At 40.9% G+C, this 19186-nt stretch overlaps 1 protein-coding gene across 5 annotated transcripts in view; it reads right to left on the reverse strand.

Moving 5' to 3' along the window:
* LOC144672613 (sodium channel protein type 8 subunit alpha-like) overlaps window positions 1-19186 on the reverse strand; it is a 233689-nt gene that overhangs the window by 94245 nt on the left and 120258 nt on the right. For all 5 annotated transcript variants that reach the window (XM_078534436.1, XM_078534433.1, XM_078534432.1 and 2 more), the window contains 2 exons: window positions 13453-13725; window positions 7288-7638 (listed from right to left, as the gene is read on the reverse strand). In XM_078534436.1, the coding sequence (XP_078390562.1) occupies window positions 7288-7638; window positions 13453-13725 (624 nt within the window). The remainder of the gene's footprint in view (window positions 1-7287; window positions 7639-13452; window positions 13726-19186) is intronic.

Consider the following 19186-nt stretch of genomic DNA (forward strand, 5'->3'; position numbering starts at 1 on the left):
AAAGACAGATCCCTTTTCCTGAGCTACACCATGTCAAAGCCGATACTATCTAAATCATACATGACAACTCCATTTGATGCCATTTACACACTGCAGCAAGTATTGTCTCTTGTAGTAGCAGAAAAAAATATTGCAAAGCTTAACATGGAACATTGATATTGAAGTCATGCCTGTATTTCACTTCTCCAACAAGCCTCAGGACGGAAGAAGCTATATGTAGACAAAAGCCTTTGAAGGGAAGGGGGTTATAATTAACATTAAAATATCATGTAAATTAACAACCCATCCCCCCCCATCCATAAAACAGATTTAAAATCAAAATTATGAACTACAGTTGCTGATTTGCAGTTTTGAAAGAAAAATTAGTAGAAAAAAAATGTAATAATTTGACTTATTCAGTTACTGTAAAGCCGTGGTCCTGACCAGCCTTCCCAGTAACAGATGCAGTTCTACAATTTCTTTATATATTGATCCGAGGCAAAAGTATCACTGAAAGAAATCAGCATTCATTTTGGGATCCAAACCAAACCTTAAAGACCTATTTCTAACTATAAAACAAGGGGAAATATTCAGGGCATGGCAGGTCAGCTGCTGAACTATTTCAGATCATGCTTGTGTCCAAACAAAGGAACTTACAAACCTCCATCATCCAAATTCAGCTTTTTAGAACATTCACTTTTTTGCGCTTGTATTTTGAATGGTCAATACAAGAGGGCAGGTGGAGAAGGTGAAGAAACACATTTGTGCTAGAGCCAACATAAATATGGCAACCAAATATACCTTTACATTTTTCCCCAATTTTCTGCCCTCCTGTTCTGAAGGTTCAGCTCTATGGGTGCTGGCTGTCCTCTAGTATTTCACCCATTTGTCCAGTTGGACTGCCAGGAGTCATTTACCTTGAGAAGCATCATCGCTAATCTTATCTTCAGCCAAAGCCACTCAAAGAATTTGGCAGCAGGATCCAGTGAATGGTAGGTAAGAGCAGGAATCCAAACTGATTTTTGCCCCTACCTCACCCATGAGGCCAACTGTTGCATCCCCGTTGCTGCCCCATCTTAGATTACTCAGTACAGACCAGGAATATGATCTTGGATCTTCCAGTGTAGAGTTCAGTACTTTATACTGCATGATGCTTCTTGTCCACAGTAGTTTTGTTTATTCACCATTTTTGTTAAAATATTAATATATATATATCCCCATTATTTAATCTCCCCACCATTATGACCAGACAAAAAGTATCAGTTAAGGGGCTCACACCCAGGCCTCCATCTATATCGCTCTTGTCAGCCATTATAAAGAAGGCATGCATTTTGATAGCACATCAAGTTTCTCAGAAATGTTTCATAGCACTTCACATACAATTAATTCCTTTGAAGAGCAGCAACTGTGATGCAGACAAATATGACAGCCATTTTGCACACAACAAGATCCCACAAATAGCAATGAGATGATTAACCAATTAATCTGTTTTCTGTTACATTAATCAATGGAAAAATGGTGGCCGGGACACTGGGAAAACTCCCTGCTCTTCTTCAGGTTGTGCCGTGGGATCGTTTACGTCCACCTGGGCAGGTAGATGGGACTTCAAGTCCATGTCTCGACTGATGAACAGAACCTGTGACAACGTAGCACTCCCTCAGTGCTGCACTAACGTGTCAGCCTAGATTGCATTCTCAAGACTTGAGTGGGGCTTGAACAACATTCTGGCTCAGGAGGCGAGAGTGCTACCAACTGAACCAAGCTGACACATCAGGAGTGCGTGAGAACGGGACAGATTAAACTTGCCGGCTTGTTCTCCTTCCCATAAATCTCCATGGGGAACCATCATGCCTCTCACCTGGGATTACAAAATAAAATGAGGTTTGCGGGCTACACCAATGTGTTGTGCCATCGAGTGCGAGGATTTCTCTCTGTGGTATCCCACAGTGAATTCCTGATCTTGGATGGGCCAGATGCGTCAATTGTAAGGCATGGGTTTTCCGATGGGGGAAAGAGAGTAAAGAAACTTAGATGGGAGAACACCAAGGTTTGCTGTTACGAGTGCTCTCTCAGAAGCCACATTTAAACAGATATTGGCAGCAGGCTGGGGACAAGCCTCCTTTCTAGCTGACATTTGGGACTAGGGGACTGAAAAGAAGAGAGAACACAATTGAAATGAGTAACTCAATAACAACAGAGACAGCCAAGAGTTTTACACTGTGCATTCACAAGAACAGACTCATGCAAAGAAGGACTTACAAAATACTATGAATTAGATTACCTTTCTAACTAAAAATATCAAAATATCTTCACTGATACAAGTTAAACCCAAAAATGTTCATTATATAGATAATTTATATTAACATTTGAATAGGGAGAATGCAATAAGCATTAAAAAAAGCACAGAAATAGGGCAGGAACTTTCAACTCGGCATCAATTGGGCCATATTTATGGCAATCAAGAGCAGGCAGGGATATACTTCAGCTCACAACCAAATACCCTGTTTCCCCTGGTTACCTAAATCTTTTGCAGCTTAATTGTTGTCTCATATTTGCCCTCAAAAGAACTGAATTTCATGTAGAATTTCTGCCAAAAAACAATCATTCATAAAGAGTACGTTTCGGGGAGGATTTTTTTTTGGCCAGTGAATTCCTTGGAGCTGCTCCCGCTCAGCTGGTGTCATTTTTCCCCGAAGTTGAGTCAGAAATCCTGTTTACCTATGTAAACGGGGCTTCCATCACACTCACGGCGGAGCTATAGCAGCTCCGAGGAATTTCCCAGCCTTTGCCTCCACTGAAATGGAGAGATGTTGATCCTAAGGAATGAAACACTTTTGGTACTCTGTATCAGTATTAAGCACTCACAGGTCAGCTAATAACAAGGTTACATGGAAAGTAAAGCTCCCTCGGTACTGTCCCAACAATGTGTTCACGCACAACTTCAGAAGAGCACCCTCCAACTGTATTAAAGTCTTATTACTATTTTCCATCTCAGCCATTGGATGGCTTCTGAGTGAAACTGCCAGTTTAACACCACCTTGGGACAGCAGGCATGTGCCCAACAGGAACAGAATCTATACTGCCCAAACTTACTTAAAGTCTTGACAGCAAAACGGGGAAAGAGGGAGGGAGAAAGAGAGCGGTGGGGGGAGAAGAAGAAAAAAAAAGACTTATTTGTGTAGGTTGGATTCCAATCCAGGTTTCAGATGCCAATATTAATGGTACATTAATTATATTGTTAGAATACCCAGGTGAATGACATTGCTTAATGAAGTATTTTGAACATATATAAATAGGGGAAAGCTGGGACACTGGGTTGTGTGGGAGGAGAGCTAGACTGAACAGGTCAATAAACTCATGATCTCAATAAAGAAAAGTGCCATGACTTGGTTTTGGCTTTACCAACTAGCTTGGATCCTGTTAACTGTGAAAAGGTATTGTGTTGCACAACCCAGTCCCCAAAGGAATATTTTATGTTCTTTTGTATAATTTGGTTAAAAAGTACAAATTCAGTTCTGGAAAAGGTTAACTTTCAGGTTTTAATCTGGGCAACAAAGCAATCTTTGATACTTGCCATAAGTAATAATTGAAATCACATTGGCAGGCATTTTTATGTATGCTGCATCGGTTCTCCAAGCCACCAGAGAGCAACATCCTTGCACCAGCTCCATGAGTTTAGATCACTAAATTCAGGTCATGTTTTTCAGCTCAGACCCATGTTTTTGTTGTATAAGTGATAAGGGAGCTGGCTTCAGCAATGTAAACATGGGGAGCTGACACATGGATTCTGGTCTCCCATGGCTAAACTGCAGAAGCATAAAATGTAAAGATGCCTTCTAGTTTCCTGGGCTAAGTTGCACCAGCACCGGTGCTGTTTTCAATTCATTTATAGTTCAATTATGTGACATGACACGTTTGGTGTCAATGGGAATCAGTTCCTGCTTTGCATCAATTGAAACAGTGTTGTGAATTGAGTGGGGAAATTATCCAAAATGAGACCATCTCAAAGAGGAAGATGAACACCTCTCAGCATTGCACCTTGACTGCAGTAAACTACAACTGGTGCAGTTTTAAAAAGGTCCCAGATGGTCCATTGGATTTAAAAAAAAAATTTAATCTATCTTTTTAACTGATGTCCTTTTGCCTTCTCTGTTAACACTAAAATGGAGCCAGCACTTAGGTGACATTGGGCATCCACAAAGCTTCATTTCCCATGTACAGAACTGGCAATGTAACTTGGGTCTTCCAGGCCCTGCATCATTCTGAAGACCAATACCTGGAGCACAAACATGTACTTCAAGTCTGGGTAGAATACAAAAGAAAACGATTTAGCAAAATAGCGCAATGCTTAACAATGGTGTCTTTAAGCCCTGATCTTGAAATTATGCCTCAAGGTATGAGAGTACGAATGTTTAATGCACTCTGCTTAAATTCCTTTATAAATAACATTCAAAATAGATAATTAACATCTTTGCTAAAACAACAGAGATAGGAATTTAAGGTGAACATATTAAGCATTATACTGTGCTATCCAACAGCACTAATTTCAAGGAGGCTCAATCTATCAATCTAGGCTGACTAGAATCAGCACAGAAGGCTTTAAAGCAAAATGGACTAATTATATATCTACAACAGTCCTCTTGTGGCGGGGCTTTACAATCCTTGTTTGAGTGTGATCTGGTCCACATATAGTGCAAAACCAACATCCATCAAAACTGTTTAGGTTCATGCATTATGCGAGACATAATTAAAGAGACAGTATCCTTTATCATTTCAGTCAGTTAAAAATCAAATCCTCTTCAGGTTTCATGAGCAAAGCTTCACCACGATTCACAACCTTTTGTATTTTTTTTCTGCCTCTTTCTTTTTTTTTGCTGGTAAAATATATTTCTGTTTACATTAGGATCGCTGATTACATCATTTGGGGAGAATTCTTTGAAAGTGATTGAGCCTGAATGTGTGAGAGAACCGCTTTAATGAATTAACCAAACAATCTATAAACAGGATATTTTGAAAATTTGAGCAGACGAAAAGATTGTAAGTAGTTTCAATGGCTTAACTGCCCCAGTAGTCCCAGGTTAATGATTATGTTAATTCAGCTCCTGCTCACGGCTAGGCTTGGTGGCCCCTTTGCACCAGTTCTGTCCCATCACAAACAGCTAACATGACCCATTTTACCTGTATTTGGACAGAACTGTGCTTTGTATCAGCATGATGTCATCAGGATTTGTTGAGTGAACAAAAATATATAAAAAATAAGAAAATCGCAGATAAACAAAAGGATGTTACCGGGACATGCCCTTGTGCGAAAGCATTTGGCAAACCTTTTCCCACTCATTTACCAAGCATGTAAAACGAATGCCATGAATTACAATGAAACCCAGCATTCATCCCTTGACTTCCACCCCAATAAAAAAAAGGTTTTCCAAGCAATGTGGCCCTTTTGAACACAACTATTTCATTTTTTCAAAGGGGTGCTTGGTGGTAAACTGCTTTCTGATGGATGTACTACTGGAGCAGCTCCTCAATATGTCTCAAAAAAAACAAGGCTCATGTGCAATTCTCGAGTTTTAAACAAATTATCCAAATGGCTCAAAGTTACCAGTTTAGTTGGTTAACAAAAAAGGAAAATAGTTTTAAACAATTTTACAAAGCAGTTATTTGGGGGCAGGTTAAACGACCTGTGTCAGAAAACCAAATTTTGGCTCAATGTATAAAAATCAACATTGCACTCCATTTACACACAGCCCTGCTTCTGGGAACAGCACTGTAACATAAATGAGATGTCTTACAACTGCTCCTGGAGTTGAGGAGCACCACTTCACAAATAATTTCATTCACCACCTCTGAGCTTAAATGGCAGTGGCAAAATTAAATTGTGCTGCAGTGGTGCCTGCTGTCAGTGTCATCATTTTCACAGCCCCAGCCAGGATGAACCTTGCCCACTCCACGAGGAAGGACAGTGTCCAGAAACGCAAAATCACAAATGCAATTTTAGAGCAACTGCATGTGCTCCAATATAAATGAGGCATAAAATTATCTGCAATGTGCAACACAAAATTAGTAATGACCATAATGCCAAAAATTGGCCTTTTGAAGCAGATCAGGTGTGTCCCTTATTAAACATGGCTTTTTACACAGCAGAAATGAAAAGGATACTGTCTGTTTAGATCAGTGCAAAATTGCTAGCTTTATCTATGTATAAATGATTTCCCATGCTCCATGCGTCAGACTTCAAGCTTCAATAAGGCTGTGTCGGCGTGCTAGTTTTACAGATATAGACCTGAAGGTACATGTGCTCACTGGATGAGGGGGATAGAAAGAGACAGAGAAGTGGGGAGTTAAATGCTGGTTGCAGGATTTCAGAAAATGCCTTAGAATGTAATCAGTACTAAGCCTGAACAAATGTCCTTTCTTCCACCCAAACAATTTGGAATACATTGCTTTCTTAAGTCTTAGATTACTGAATTATCACAGGAAGAAATGTCAACATTAGGGGGCGCAATGATTGATCTCAGTTGGAGTGAAATTTCAGTGTGTGATATTAGTAAATTCAGTAACTTTGCATTCCCAGTGAGGACCACCCTCAGCAGGATTGTGGTCAGAGATAGGACTACAACACTGGGGCCTTGATTCTCCTGTGTTTCATTTAAGCATGACTCTTTACTGGGAGCATAAAATCACTGAATTTAACCTTTGGTGATTTCCTTAACAGATGCATTGTGCATTAATTTGTCAATACATTGTTTGTTTCTCATTTTATGGAAAGGGGTTTTCATTTTGCCTTCATTTCCAACTTGTTCTTCATGTGGAAGGGTACAATACAAGAAAGCTTGACCCATCTCCAGCTTTTATGATGTAGCAAATCGATATAACCCACTAAGGAGAGGGGAAGAGAGTCAGTCCATACAAACAATCTATGCCATTTCTAAAATGCTTTGTATAAGTCTGTGGTGCTGTTTAGTGTTTATAAATATAAATTAAGTAGTAGGCTAGAGATCAGTGCAGACATTTCCTTTGGGTGGAAAAAGATTCAGGTTTCTATAGCGATTATTCATCCTAGGTCATTTTCAGAAGGGGATATTTTTACAGGTTCCCAATTCAGCATGTTCATTAGTAGGTAACAATTTGGACTTAGGAGAAAGGCATGTAGGTTCTATTGCACAAACCAATTTCCATTCCTAAATGGCATCCTCTGTCGGGAAGGGCGGCATACATAAATGCAGAGAGGTTAGACCGCCATGCCTAAACTGATCTACTTATTGACTTCCTTACACTGTCATCAGTAGCTGCCTTATCTATTATCACCTCAGGCAGTAGGCGTCCACCAGGTAGGGTAGCTCCTGGGCCACCGATAAGTGAGACCACACCATTGCAGTCCACTGTGCTGTTCCTTTTCACATTGACTGGAAGAACTGGAAACATTTTCGATGACTTGCTGGGTTGACTGTAGCCACTGTAGCTGTTCCTCCTATTGGGCTCCCTGTTTGGAACAAACAATGAATTCTTCCGATTGCCATCTGTCTCTTCCACTGTGCTGTGTTCATCATCCGCAAATTCCGTTTCCGAACCGGGCTCTTTCCGATCTCTAATACTGAAAATACTGCTTTTGCTGTCGAATCTAGTTAGGTTCGGGGACCCCAAAATACTCAGTTGAGACTGCAACAAGAAGAACAAACACTTTTTAACTATTGACCTAATGATAATTTTGACTCATAAATATTAGTAACATTTTTTAAGATGAAGTTTGCGCTTCTCCAAATGAGGGATCTAAGTGCTTGGGAATGGTAGACCTTTCGCTTTGTTACAAACCTATATCTTGAACAAATTTAGAGGGATTCACAACACCGAGGTCCCTGTTAAATTTATTTTCCCCACTCCTCTGTCAAAAGCATTAATTCCACAAGACCTGGTCACCCTCCAGCCCCCATTATTCACATGTTAGTCTGTACAATGAGTGCCAGCAAAGCAGTTTAATCATCATAGTTGGGCCTCCTAATGCCCATGTCATTAAAAGCAAGGATCACGAAATCATGATTAGGAGCAGCGATAGGACTGATTTTTTTTTGCTCCCTGGTAGATGGATGTTGAGATTCCTTGTAGCTGCCTCTACTGTCATCCCACATGAGATCAGCTAACGCCGCATAAGACAGGAATAAAACCGTGGATCTTTCTGATGGCCATGGTTCAGTTCTACAATGGGTAATGACTTTAACCAACTGAGCTATCCAGTGCAGCTACCTACATGATATCTCATGACACTCTTTGCATTCTCTGTGTCTCTCTAATAGCAGTAAAAGGCCAGAGAAAATTGGAGGCCATTTATGTATGTTTAGCTTGTGAGCTGTCACTTCTTCAGTCCCTTGTGGGCTCATGACATCACTTGGGCTGAGGGCAATATTCACAGGAGGGTGTCAAAAAGGTCTGGGATATCATTCAGCAAGTTTTACTGGAAAATTTAACTATTACAAGGTTGTACAAAAGTATCATTAAAGCAAATTAGATGCTGGAGATCTGAAATAAAAACAGAAAATGCTGGAAAAACTCAGCAGGTCTGGCAGCATCTGTGGAGAGAGAAACAGAGTTAACATTTCGAGTCTGTATAACTCTTGTTCGGAACTAGAGAGAGGTAGAAACGTGAAGATATTATGCTGTTTAAAAAGTGGGAGGAAGGGCAGGTGGAGCAAACTAGATGACCAGGGATAGGTTAGGGGGGTGGCAGGAGAGATTAAATGACAAAGATGTCATGGAACACAAGACAAAAGGAGTGGTAATGATAGCATTAAAGGCAAAAGCTTTGATCCAGTGTAGGTGTTAATGGCAGAATAAAGGTCAGCACTATCTGAAAGCAAAATAGCAGAATGTGTTAACAGCAGAATAAAGGTCAGTGCTGTCTGAAAGCAAAATAGCAGAATGTGTTATAGTAGAATAAAGGTCTGCGCTCTCTGAAAGCAAAAACATGAGAACAAGGTACAGACTGGTACTTGGGGGTGGGGAATCAAAATGGAGGACGGAGTTCGTGGGCTGAAGAGTTTGAACTCAATGTTGAGTCCAGAAGACTGTAAAGTGCCTAAATGGAAGATGAGGTGCTGTTCCTCCAGCTTGCGTTGGGCTTCACTGGAACAATGCAGGAGGCCGAAGACAGAAATGTGAGCACGAGAGGACGATGGCAAATTGAAATGGCAAGCGACAGGAAGGTCGGGGTCATGCTTGCAGACTGAGTGAAGGTGTTCCACAAAGTGGTCACCCAGTCTGCGTTTGATCTCCCCAATTTAGAGGAGACCGCATTGTGAGCAGCGAATACAGTAGATAAAAGTGAAAGAAGTACAGGTAAATCACTGCTTTACCTGGAAGAAGCACTAAAATATCAACTTGTATGGTGTTATTCACAGATAAAAGAACTGATGATACTAACATTTAGCAAAGCAAGTATCTATAGACTAGAAGCCTTGAAATGAAGCTGTGCTATATATTCATAGGAACATAATGCATTTGCATGGAATGGCTTTTTCCACTATTTCAACAGAGGTACCTGCATATTTAAAGCAAACAGATTAACTCCTCTTAAAATAATTGGATTTCATACAACTGCATTCAGAATTTGTTTGATAATATTCGTACATTTGATGGGCTGAATGGCCTCCTTCTGTGCTGTATGATTCTATGATTCCATAATTTCAAGGCCATGTCGTCCATTAGAATTTAATTATTTTGAGGCTTGAAATGGATTTGTTTTCTTTTAAAAACAAATACCTTCCTTTAATACAATAACAGAAAGTGCTGGAAAAACTCAGCATGTCTGACAGCATCTGTGACGAGAAAGACAGAGTTAACGTTTCGGGTCCGTATGACTCTTCTTCAGGGCTAAAGAGAAGTAAAAATGTGATGAAATTTATACTGTGTAAAAGGTGGGGGTGGGGGGGGGGGGTGTGGTGGAGCAGGTGAAGCAGTGATAGGTGGAGGCAAAGGAGAGATTGACAAAGATGTCATGAACTAAAGGACAAAGGGAGTGTTAATGGTAGTGGTTAGTGCTAAAGGAGGTGCTGATAGTGATATTAAGATCAGAAAGCAGAATGTGGTAATTGCAGGACTAGGGCCCTGGACCCTTCAGGACAAAGGGGGTTGTCCTAATGGGGGTGGGGTGGGGGGAGGGGACAGTGGTGGGAGAAAAGATCAAAAATAGGATAACAGATGGGGATAAAACAATGAATAAAAATGAAAATAAATAAAAAATAAGTGGATAAAAAATAAAAATAAAAAAATAAAAATGAATATTGAAAAAAAGGGAGGGATTGGAAAGGGGGTGAGGATGAAGGAGAGAGTTCATGATCTGAAGTTGTTGAACTCAATATTAAGTCCGGAAGGCTGTAAAGTGCCTAGTCAGAAGATGAGGTGCTGTTCCTCCAGTTTGCGTTGGGCTTCACTGGAACATTGCAGCAAGCCAAGGATGGACATGTGGGCATGAGAGCAGGGTGGAGCGTTGAAATGGCAAGTGACAGGAAGGTCTGGGTCATGCTTGCGGACAGACTGAAGGTGTTCCGCAAAGCGGTCACGCAGTCTGCGTTTGGTCTCTCCAATGTAGAGGAGACCACATTGGGTGCAGCAAATGCAGTAGACACTCTGTCTTTCTCTCCACAGATGCTGTTAGACCTGCTGAGCTTTTCCAGCATTTTCTGTTTTTGTTTCAGATTTCCAGCATCCGCAGTATTTTGCTTTTATCTTCCTTTAATAGATTAGCAAAAATAATTTCTCTAGATTTTGAATATAAGGAACTGGAGCAATCAAATAAATGAATATCGCCAAATTCATACATTCATACGTGTCTCGCCACACAGTTAGAAAAATATTGCATTGAGTTTCAGCTAATGCCAAATATTCCCAATTATGGATGAATCACTCACTGTGAGAAATTGTAGGCTAAATTTTGCAGGCTGGCGTATTGTTCAGCCCCCACCCCTTACAAAAGTTGGTTCCAAACCGACCAACTTTGAAAAAAGTCACCTTCTCCAGTGATGTTACACTGCCAGCAGCCTTAACAGGCAGAGGGTGGAACTTCCTGATTGGCTGGCAGCTCCAGCAGTCCCAGCAGTGCCACAGCTCAGTAGTGGGCACTGCTGGGACTGCAAGCAAGCCCCAGGAGGAAGCGAGCAATGGATCCCGGACTACGGGAAATTGCAAGCTTTTAGGGTGGGAAGGGATCGGGCACCCTAGGGAGGGCAGCGAGGTGTGTGGAGGGGGCAGGTTTTGGATGCCAGATGGGGGGGACACAAAGGGGGGAGTGGGGGGGGTGGTACTATATTTGGGGGGGGGGGGGGGGGGGGGGGGGAGTGCCGCCCCCGATGCCCACAGGGAACCCCTGCAGAAGATGCAAACCCCTCAATGGTGAAGAAATGGACTCCCCACTCTTACCCGTTGCCCATGCCAGCCACATTCTGACGTGGGCAGCATAATACTTGGGTAAATTGGCTTATTGTTAACAAGCTCAATTACCTGTTTCTGATTTTCTTCAAAATGACAGGTGGGGTGGGCTGCCAATTTCGGCCCCCACCTCCCTATCATATTATGGGGACCAGATTGGGGGTGGGTGGGAAAGTGGTGGGCTAGCCACCCGTCATATTGTACGTGTCCCCCACTGCCGAAAACATGCTCAGTGGTGGTGAGGTGGGGGGGGGGGCGGGGTGGTGGTGCAGGGGGTGGATGGTGGTTGGAGGGGGAGGCATAAAATTCACTCCTGCATGTTTCAGTCTGTTGCCTCCTTCTATAGTTCAGCCGAGATTGGGAAGTACCAATGCAGTGAATTGTTGATACAGTGCCGTCACGCTATGTGAAAACATACTGCAGCCCCAAGGTGCTCCCTCACCAAGCCCTTCAAGTCTGGTGATTTTGATGTTGAAACTTGACGCTAGTGTGTAGAGTTACTTTTCACAGACCAATGTGGATGGAGGTAGTACAGTGGTAAAATGAAGTACTTTGTAATGGAATGACTTCCAATGATCCCACAGATCCCAGTTTGCCAGAGGATGCAATTGCATACTAGCTCTGCTGCAGAGAACTGAGATGCTGACTTTGAGTCTAGACTACTAAATTAGGATGATGGGCGTAGACCAGGGAACGCTTGATGCATTGGACAGCTTGCCAATGGAACTTGCCCAGAACTTAGAGGAGTCCAGCTTCAACTTATTTCATGGCTTCATGCAGAGCATGGAGACCAATATGTCCGAAATGGAGCGAGTGGTCAGTTCCATTAAAGCCGCAGTTGCCAACACACTGCGGCAAGAAATGGCAGGCTACCATTTGGAGCCTGTAATTCCTTGTGCAGCAAGATCCCAATCCCAAGCAGACCCCTGTGAGACCTTCCAAGTGAAATCCTGGTATTATTCCACAAGGATCGATCTATGGCTCGTCACCTCAGGAGACTTTTGTATTCCACCTGGAGCCTAGCAACGTTGGTAATAAGGTTATCCACCTCAAATTTTCAATGCATGACTACATTGTGTGGTAAGGAAGCCGATGGGAAAGCATATGTTTGGGGAATTTCTGAAGTACAATGACCACTGCAATCTGTGGAACTCTGGAGCTTAAACATGCAGAAACCTCAGCTACTGAGCAATTTTGCTACTGCATTCAGAATTCATTATTCCATATTTTATTTAACTTTCCTTTGGCAGCAGCGATTTTATTAAGACTAAACAATATATGCCCAATGATCTATTGCCACAGAATAGCCATTAGCTAGTGGAGGCGGTGGCATAGTGGCATTGTCGCTGGACTGGTAATCCAGGGACCCAGGGTAATGCTCTGGTGACCTGGCTTTGAAACCCACCACAACAAATGGTGAAATTTGAAATCAATAAAAACGTGGAATTAAAAGTCTAATGATGACCATGAAACCTTTGCTGATTGTTGTAAAAACCCATCTGGTTCCCTAATGTCCATTAGGGGAGGAAATCTGCCATCCTTACCTGGTCTGGCCTACATGTGACTCCAGACCCACAACTAATGGGGTTGACTCTTAAATGCCCTCTGAAATGGCCCAGCAAGTCATTCAGCTCTCAAGGGCAATTAGGGATGGGCACTAAATGTTGGCCTAGCCAGCAATGCCCCTATCCCATGAACAAATAAAGAAAGTCAGCTGGCCTAGGTACTCAATTGTGACTGTTTTGCCTCTTTTATTCATCGCCATTTGCATCACACAGCATAATCCTCTCCTCCTTCATGTCCCATGCCCTAAGAGAGTGCTGGTGACCACGGACGTCCATTGGATCAGTCCGTGATTATGCTTGTCAAAGTACTGCAGTGGTTTGTTGCTGCCTTCTGCAGGATGGCTGACCAGGAAACTCTCCCACTCTTACTGCCTACCATCAGGTGTATTGGAAGGATTTACAGGCTGATAATCAATCTGTTTGGCCACGTTATGAATGCATTTTCCATGGTATGGCATAATAACCAGAACAAAGAGAGAAATCACTGTACCTGGTTCATGGGGTATTTCATTAAATGCCTGCCCCGTTTACTGATCCCATTGTCAGATTCCGATTTTAAAATCTTTTCATGGTCGCCTTTCTCCTCCCCTTCCGAGTGCCCCCTTGTCTGTTTCCGCTTCCTCCGCCTGTTCCTCCTTTCCTTTGCACTTTTCGAACTGAGTTTTGACAACTCTGACGAGCTTTGTGACATTCTTCCTTCTTCATCTTCGTCAAGCGCATCTTCCGAGACTGTACCTGCAGAAGTGGCTGCCGCAGCAGCCATCTGGTCACACAGAGAGAAAAACAGAGTTATGTTTGAATTAGCGCTTCGCTTGAAAAGTTTACACAGATTGTATGTGACAAAGGAATAAAAGTGATCTTGAAGAGGTTTGGGTGAAATGGCGAGTTGGCAAACAATGTGGGTTTGAAACCTTTTTGCCTACGACAACTGTAACTTTTGAAAAAAAAAATGAATTTGGGGCAATCTCACTCCAGTTCTAATGGCTAAAACTCCACATTGCATTCCATAAATGTCATGAGCTCACAAGAAATGTGCAGCATAGATTATAATACATTAGGCTGAGCACAGGTTACTGCAGATGGCATATATTTGTACAGAGCTGATTTATTGAATTAAATTACCTTCTGCTCACAAAGTCTGATTTAAGATGAAAAATGGAGGAATGGACTATTCAAATGCAAGTAGGATACTTGACTTGAACTGTGAGTGCAGAAAAGGTACCAAATTAATAAATTTCAAGCAAAGCTCAAAAGTAGCAGGTATGTGGAACAGATTCAGTGCAAAAGCAATTTACGTTGCTTTGATTAATGCCTTAAAAATGGACAATTAACTGCTTCAAACAGAAATGAAGGCTGGTATGGATAAATGTGATGGAATTGACCAAGTACTATGTGAAACACAATGGCTTTAAAAATATGCTGTACAAAAGTGCTGAGGGTGTTTGCAGGAAATTAGTCTGTCTGCTATTTTAACAGAAGCATTAACTTGTTTAGTTTAACAGATTAATATGTCTCCAGTAAAATAGCAAAGGAATTTCATGCAAATACATTAAATGTTTATATACTAATATTTGTACAGTATAATTTTAAACCCAATGCTTCCTGAGCTGTGAGAGCCATGGAAGTAGCAGGTCATGAAAAGCAAATGGCCAAAATGGATAAATTCAGGCTGCAAGGTTAACTAAATGTTCTGGAGTATTGCAAGACCAGTTTTGGTGGGGAGTTGGAGGCAGTGAAAAACCTTGTAGGACCTTCCCTCAGGAAATGAATTTGGATCGAGTCCATGATACAGTATTTCTACAGTCTGTGGAAAGACTGGGCTTGTCGAATCAAATAGGTTTTTTTCCTTTATTCCTTGCTTTCTCTTCTTTTCAAAATACCTCAGGCATGGTAAACTTTACACGCAACGCACAATTCTTAAACATTTTCACTGTCACAGCTTTTTTCTTACACTGAGAATTGCAACAATAAACAGATTTTTTTGATAGCTTGAATCTAGTTAAAATATTTTTAAGACTTCTCTCCCCTCTCATTCTGATTTTTGTTGTTGTGCATTGTCTGGTAAGTGACGCATCCACTACACTGTCTAGAAGAATATTCTCTTTGCTTGGCTACTAAAGGTGACTTAAGCATTAAGAATTTATATTCAGTTCCAATATAGAGAGTAATTCCAACATAGAATGGACAACATCATTTATATTTAATTCCACGTATGATTCAATTGAGAGAACACCCTTTATATCAAATTCTTCACAAGAGCTCAAAATAAAATTAGGCTAAGTAACACAATCCTAGCTATGGTGAGGGATTTGTATTTGCCTTTGTAGAAGATAGCGGACCTTTCTTTTGATTTAACGCTCAATATAAGATATGACAAATGCAAGGCTATACATACTGGAAAAGGAAAGAGGGAATGTGCACAAAGTGAAAAGATATAGATTAGCAAAGGTGAAAAGGAAAATGATTTGGACACAAGTGATGAACATTCATTAAAAGCATCCAGTTATTGTGGAGCTTTAATCAATATGGATAATTATGTGCCTGTGTACATCTCAAGATAATTTGATTGTAGGTTGGGTAAGGTATTCTGACCTTCTATAAGGCCATATTTGGAAGACTGTGTGCAGGTTCGATTACTTTATCTTAAAAAGGACAATGCTCTTCTGGAGATTGTTCGGAGAAGACAACAATAATCTTGGAATTAAGGGTCCTACGTCATGGAGAGAGGATTATAGAACGGAATTTGTATTCACTGTAAAGATTAAGAGACAACATGATCCAAGGTTTTTAAAATGTTGAGAGACACAAGGTGAAAACACGTTATTTAACTGTCACCTTTGAGTGTAGAATTAGAGGACACAAGCAATGAATTCACAAGGTTCAAGTGAATCTCAAAACGAGCAGAATATTCTCTCTTGCATTGGACAAGCGGAATAGAATTCCAAAGAGAGCAGTCAGGGCTCTAAAGAAGAGTCACACAGACTCAAAATGTTAACTCTGTTTCTCTCTCTCCACAGATGCTGCCAGACCTGCTGAGTTTTTCCAGAATTTTCTGCTTTTATTTCAGATTTCCAGCATCCACAGTATTTTGCTTTTATATTAAAGCTGTCAACGTTATTTTGCTGAGCTGTGAAAAGGGCTGGATGAATAGATTGGAATGGGATTTAGGGGCTACAAGGACAGAGATCCCTCCGTGCTGCAAGGAATGTGAGGGGTTCTGAATCACCAAGACTTTGGGAATGTCATGCCAGTGAAGGCAGTCACCATGGATGAGTGAGGTAAGATATATGGTCAACTGGAATTTTGTTTGAGTTACCTTTGGGAGGAAGGTAGGAACTTTGCAGAAGCTTTCCTCAAGTGTTGGAATTAGCTAGGTACAGTCCACAATGGAATGGATTGCACATAGCCTGTGGAAAGAAAGGACTGAATGGCCTCTTCTCATTCAGTGCTTGTGATCCAGGCACATATATGTTGCTACCACTGGCTGATTTAGAAACTGCAGGAGCTTGCTTGGATTCAACTTAGACAACATTATAACAGTGACGAGACTTCAAAAGTACTTCATGGGCTGTAAAACGTCTGGTGGTTGTGAAAGGTGCTTTATAAATGCAAGCCTTTCTTACTTATTATTCAACTTTGTAGTATTATAAAATTCAATTTGATGAACCTCCATAAAAGTAGACAGTGAAACAAATTATACAGACTGTCCCTGATCAACTATTAATCTATCTTTCTAGTGTAGGATCTCAATGGTATCCTCTGTGAAGCATTTTGATTTATGGTAATGTAGGAACAGGGCCAAAGCATTGCCTTTGAAATTGGTAAAGGAAATACCATGTAAACTGCCAGAGAATGGCCATACAATATTGATTTCAGCTGCTGAACCGAGTTCTGGAAAGTACACTTTAAATAGAGATTTTTAAGCAATTAAGGCATTATACCTGGTTCGGGCTCAGGGAAGAAGCACTTAATGAACTGTAAACAGGTCATGATCCTCTCAGATTTGTGCAGGCCATTTTATTAAAAGTAAGGAGGTGGGGTTGGAAAAGTGGAGCTGACCATTTTGGAAATCTATACTTCAGTATTGACTTGTTGGGAATGATACATAAAAAGGGGTGAGCCCTTCTGACATGCTGTTCGATCAAATTCGAGTTTCTCTTTGTCTTTGCCCGAAGTAGAAATCTTTCCTTGTCTTTATGCTAACCAGAAGGCAACATTTATTTCCATTCTTCTTCTGCTATCTATTTTACTTAGCAAGTAAAGGGGAGGCAGTGGCGTAGTAGTGTTGTCACTGGACGAGTAATCCAGAGAGCCAGGTCAATGCTCTGGGGACCTGAGTTTAAATCCCACCACGGCAGATGGCGAAATTTGAATTCAATAAAAATCTGCAGTTAAAAGTCTGATGATGAAACGGTTGTCGTAAAGCCCATCTGGTTCAGTAATGTCCCTTTAGGGAAGGAAATCTACCGTCTGGCCTACATATGACTCCAGACCTGCTTAAATGGACAATAAATACTGGCACTAGCCAGTGATGAACAAATAAAAAAAGGACAGAGTGAGAAGAGGCTATTCAGTCCTTTCCTTCCCTTTAAAGGTTTGAAGTTAAATTGCAGCCATTCAGGTAGAGCTAAGAGTGTGACCGAATTGTCTGAGATTGAGAAAAGTGAGTGTGAAACCAGTTCAGATATAGTCATTTGCCCATCAGCTGGGTTCTGTTGAAATCAAAGATAAGTGAAAGGGTTTATCAACTAAACACTCCAGGAGCTAACACCCGAGTCCCAGGGAAGAAAGGAGATTTACTCAACCATAATGCTCATGAGGATGAAGTCTGAACATTATTAATCACACACGTATAGACTCAAGCTCTTTGATAGACTGGCTATTCAAGGCTGGTAACCTGTCAGCTATTTAAGGAATTACTCTTAAATTAATCTTGCCAATTTATAACCTCAGACTCCAAACACCACTACAGTTACTCAGCATGTGTCCATGCTGATTTACAGTAATACACTAAATTGCTTGAGCAACCGTTACTATTTGTTTTGTTAAGTAACTCTTTCCATTAATGAGTTGCTACTCAATTGCTCAGTAACTCGGAATGCAATTATGTATGTATGTCAAATGTTCGTCTGCTGACCTTTAAGTTGTGATATGCGTTTAGTGCACAACTTCGTGGCGTGGTTTCTTCTTTGATGATTTAGCAAGAAAGCATTAATTCAGTCTCCCAACAGCTTCAGGGTAACCTAACTGAGGCCAAGTTAAATACATGGCTTAAATACAAGACAATTTGACAGGCCAAGTCAGGCATTATTCATCCTTAAACCTAAAGTGGGATGTAAAACCACAGGAAGTTCCTTCTGAGGAGTTAAAGTAGGGTATTAAGGATTTATCCAGTTCTTTGCCATATGTTAGGATACCGAAATCCAACTATCTTATGGTAACCTGTTGTTCCATTTAATCCACAATGAAAGGACTTGACTTCTAAGTAGAGTTTTGTGCAATATAATGAACCCAGGTTATTTTTTCACTCAACTTCTTTGGCAGTTTTCTCTAATGGAAGTGATAACAACAAGAATTGTCACAAGTAGTAACGGGAAGAGAGATATGTATGGTTCTTGACGTTTTAAGCTCAGAAAACTTTATGCTTTTATCCATTGTGAAATGTAACTGCTCAAAGTTTCGGAGACTCCATTCTTCAACATTTACAAAGAATTTGAAGACAACAAAGTCTTGTTTCATTAGAAGGACCTATCTTCATCTTTCATTGGGTCAATTTGAAAACTTGATATAAAGTTATTCGAGCAATTAGCTTGTTGCAGCTTCCTGTGGAATGGGGAAGTTGGAAAGTGAACTGAAGTTCCTGTGGAAACGATCATCTACAACATGGAAGCAAGCATTCTTTACACCTACAATTATTATCGTTGATATTCACTGGGGCTGCAGTAATCTCAAAGGCCATCATTTTGAATCTCTTTTCTCAAGTTAGCCTGTTGAGTTATCTTAGATCTCAACCATATGCAAACATTCCAAGTACTTTAGACAGTGTAAAGTAAAACAAGTCAAAACTTTCAGATATGTCTCTGAATATAATAAAATGTCCTCACTTAACATTGTGCATTTTTGAACACTATCCAAATAAGGAAGACCATGAACTAGCTTGTGAGGCAAGGCTGAATCTTCAGTAGAGAAAGATGAAGACATTTACATGGCTAAGATTTCAATGG

Source organism: Cetorhinus maximus, chromosome X, assembly GCF_964194155.1.
Source record: "Cetorhinus maximus chromosome X, sCetMax3.hap1.1, whole genome shotgun sequence".
NCBI classification, from domain to species: domain Eukaryota; kingdom Metazoa; phylum Chordata; class Chondrichthyes; order Lamniformes; family Cetorhinidae; genus Cetorhinus; species Cetorhinus maximus.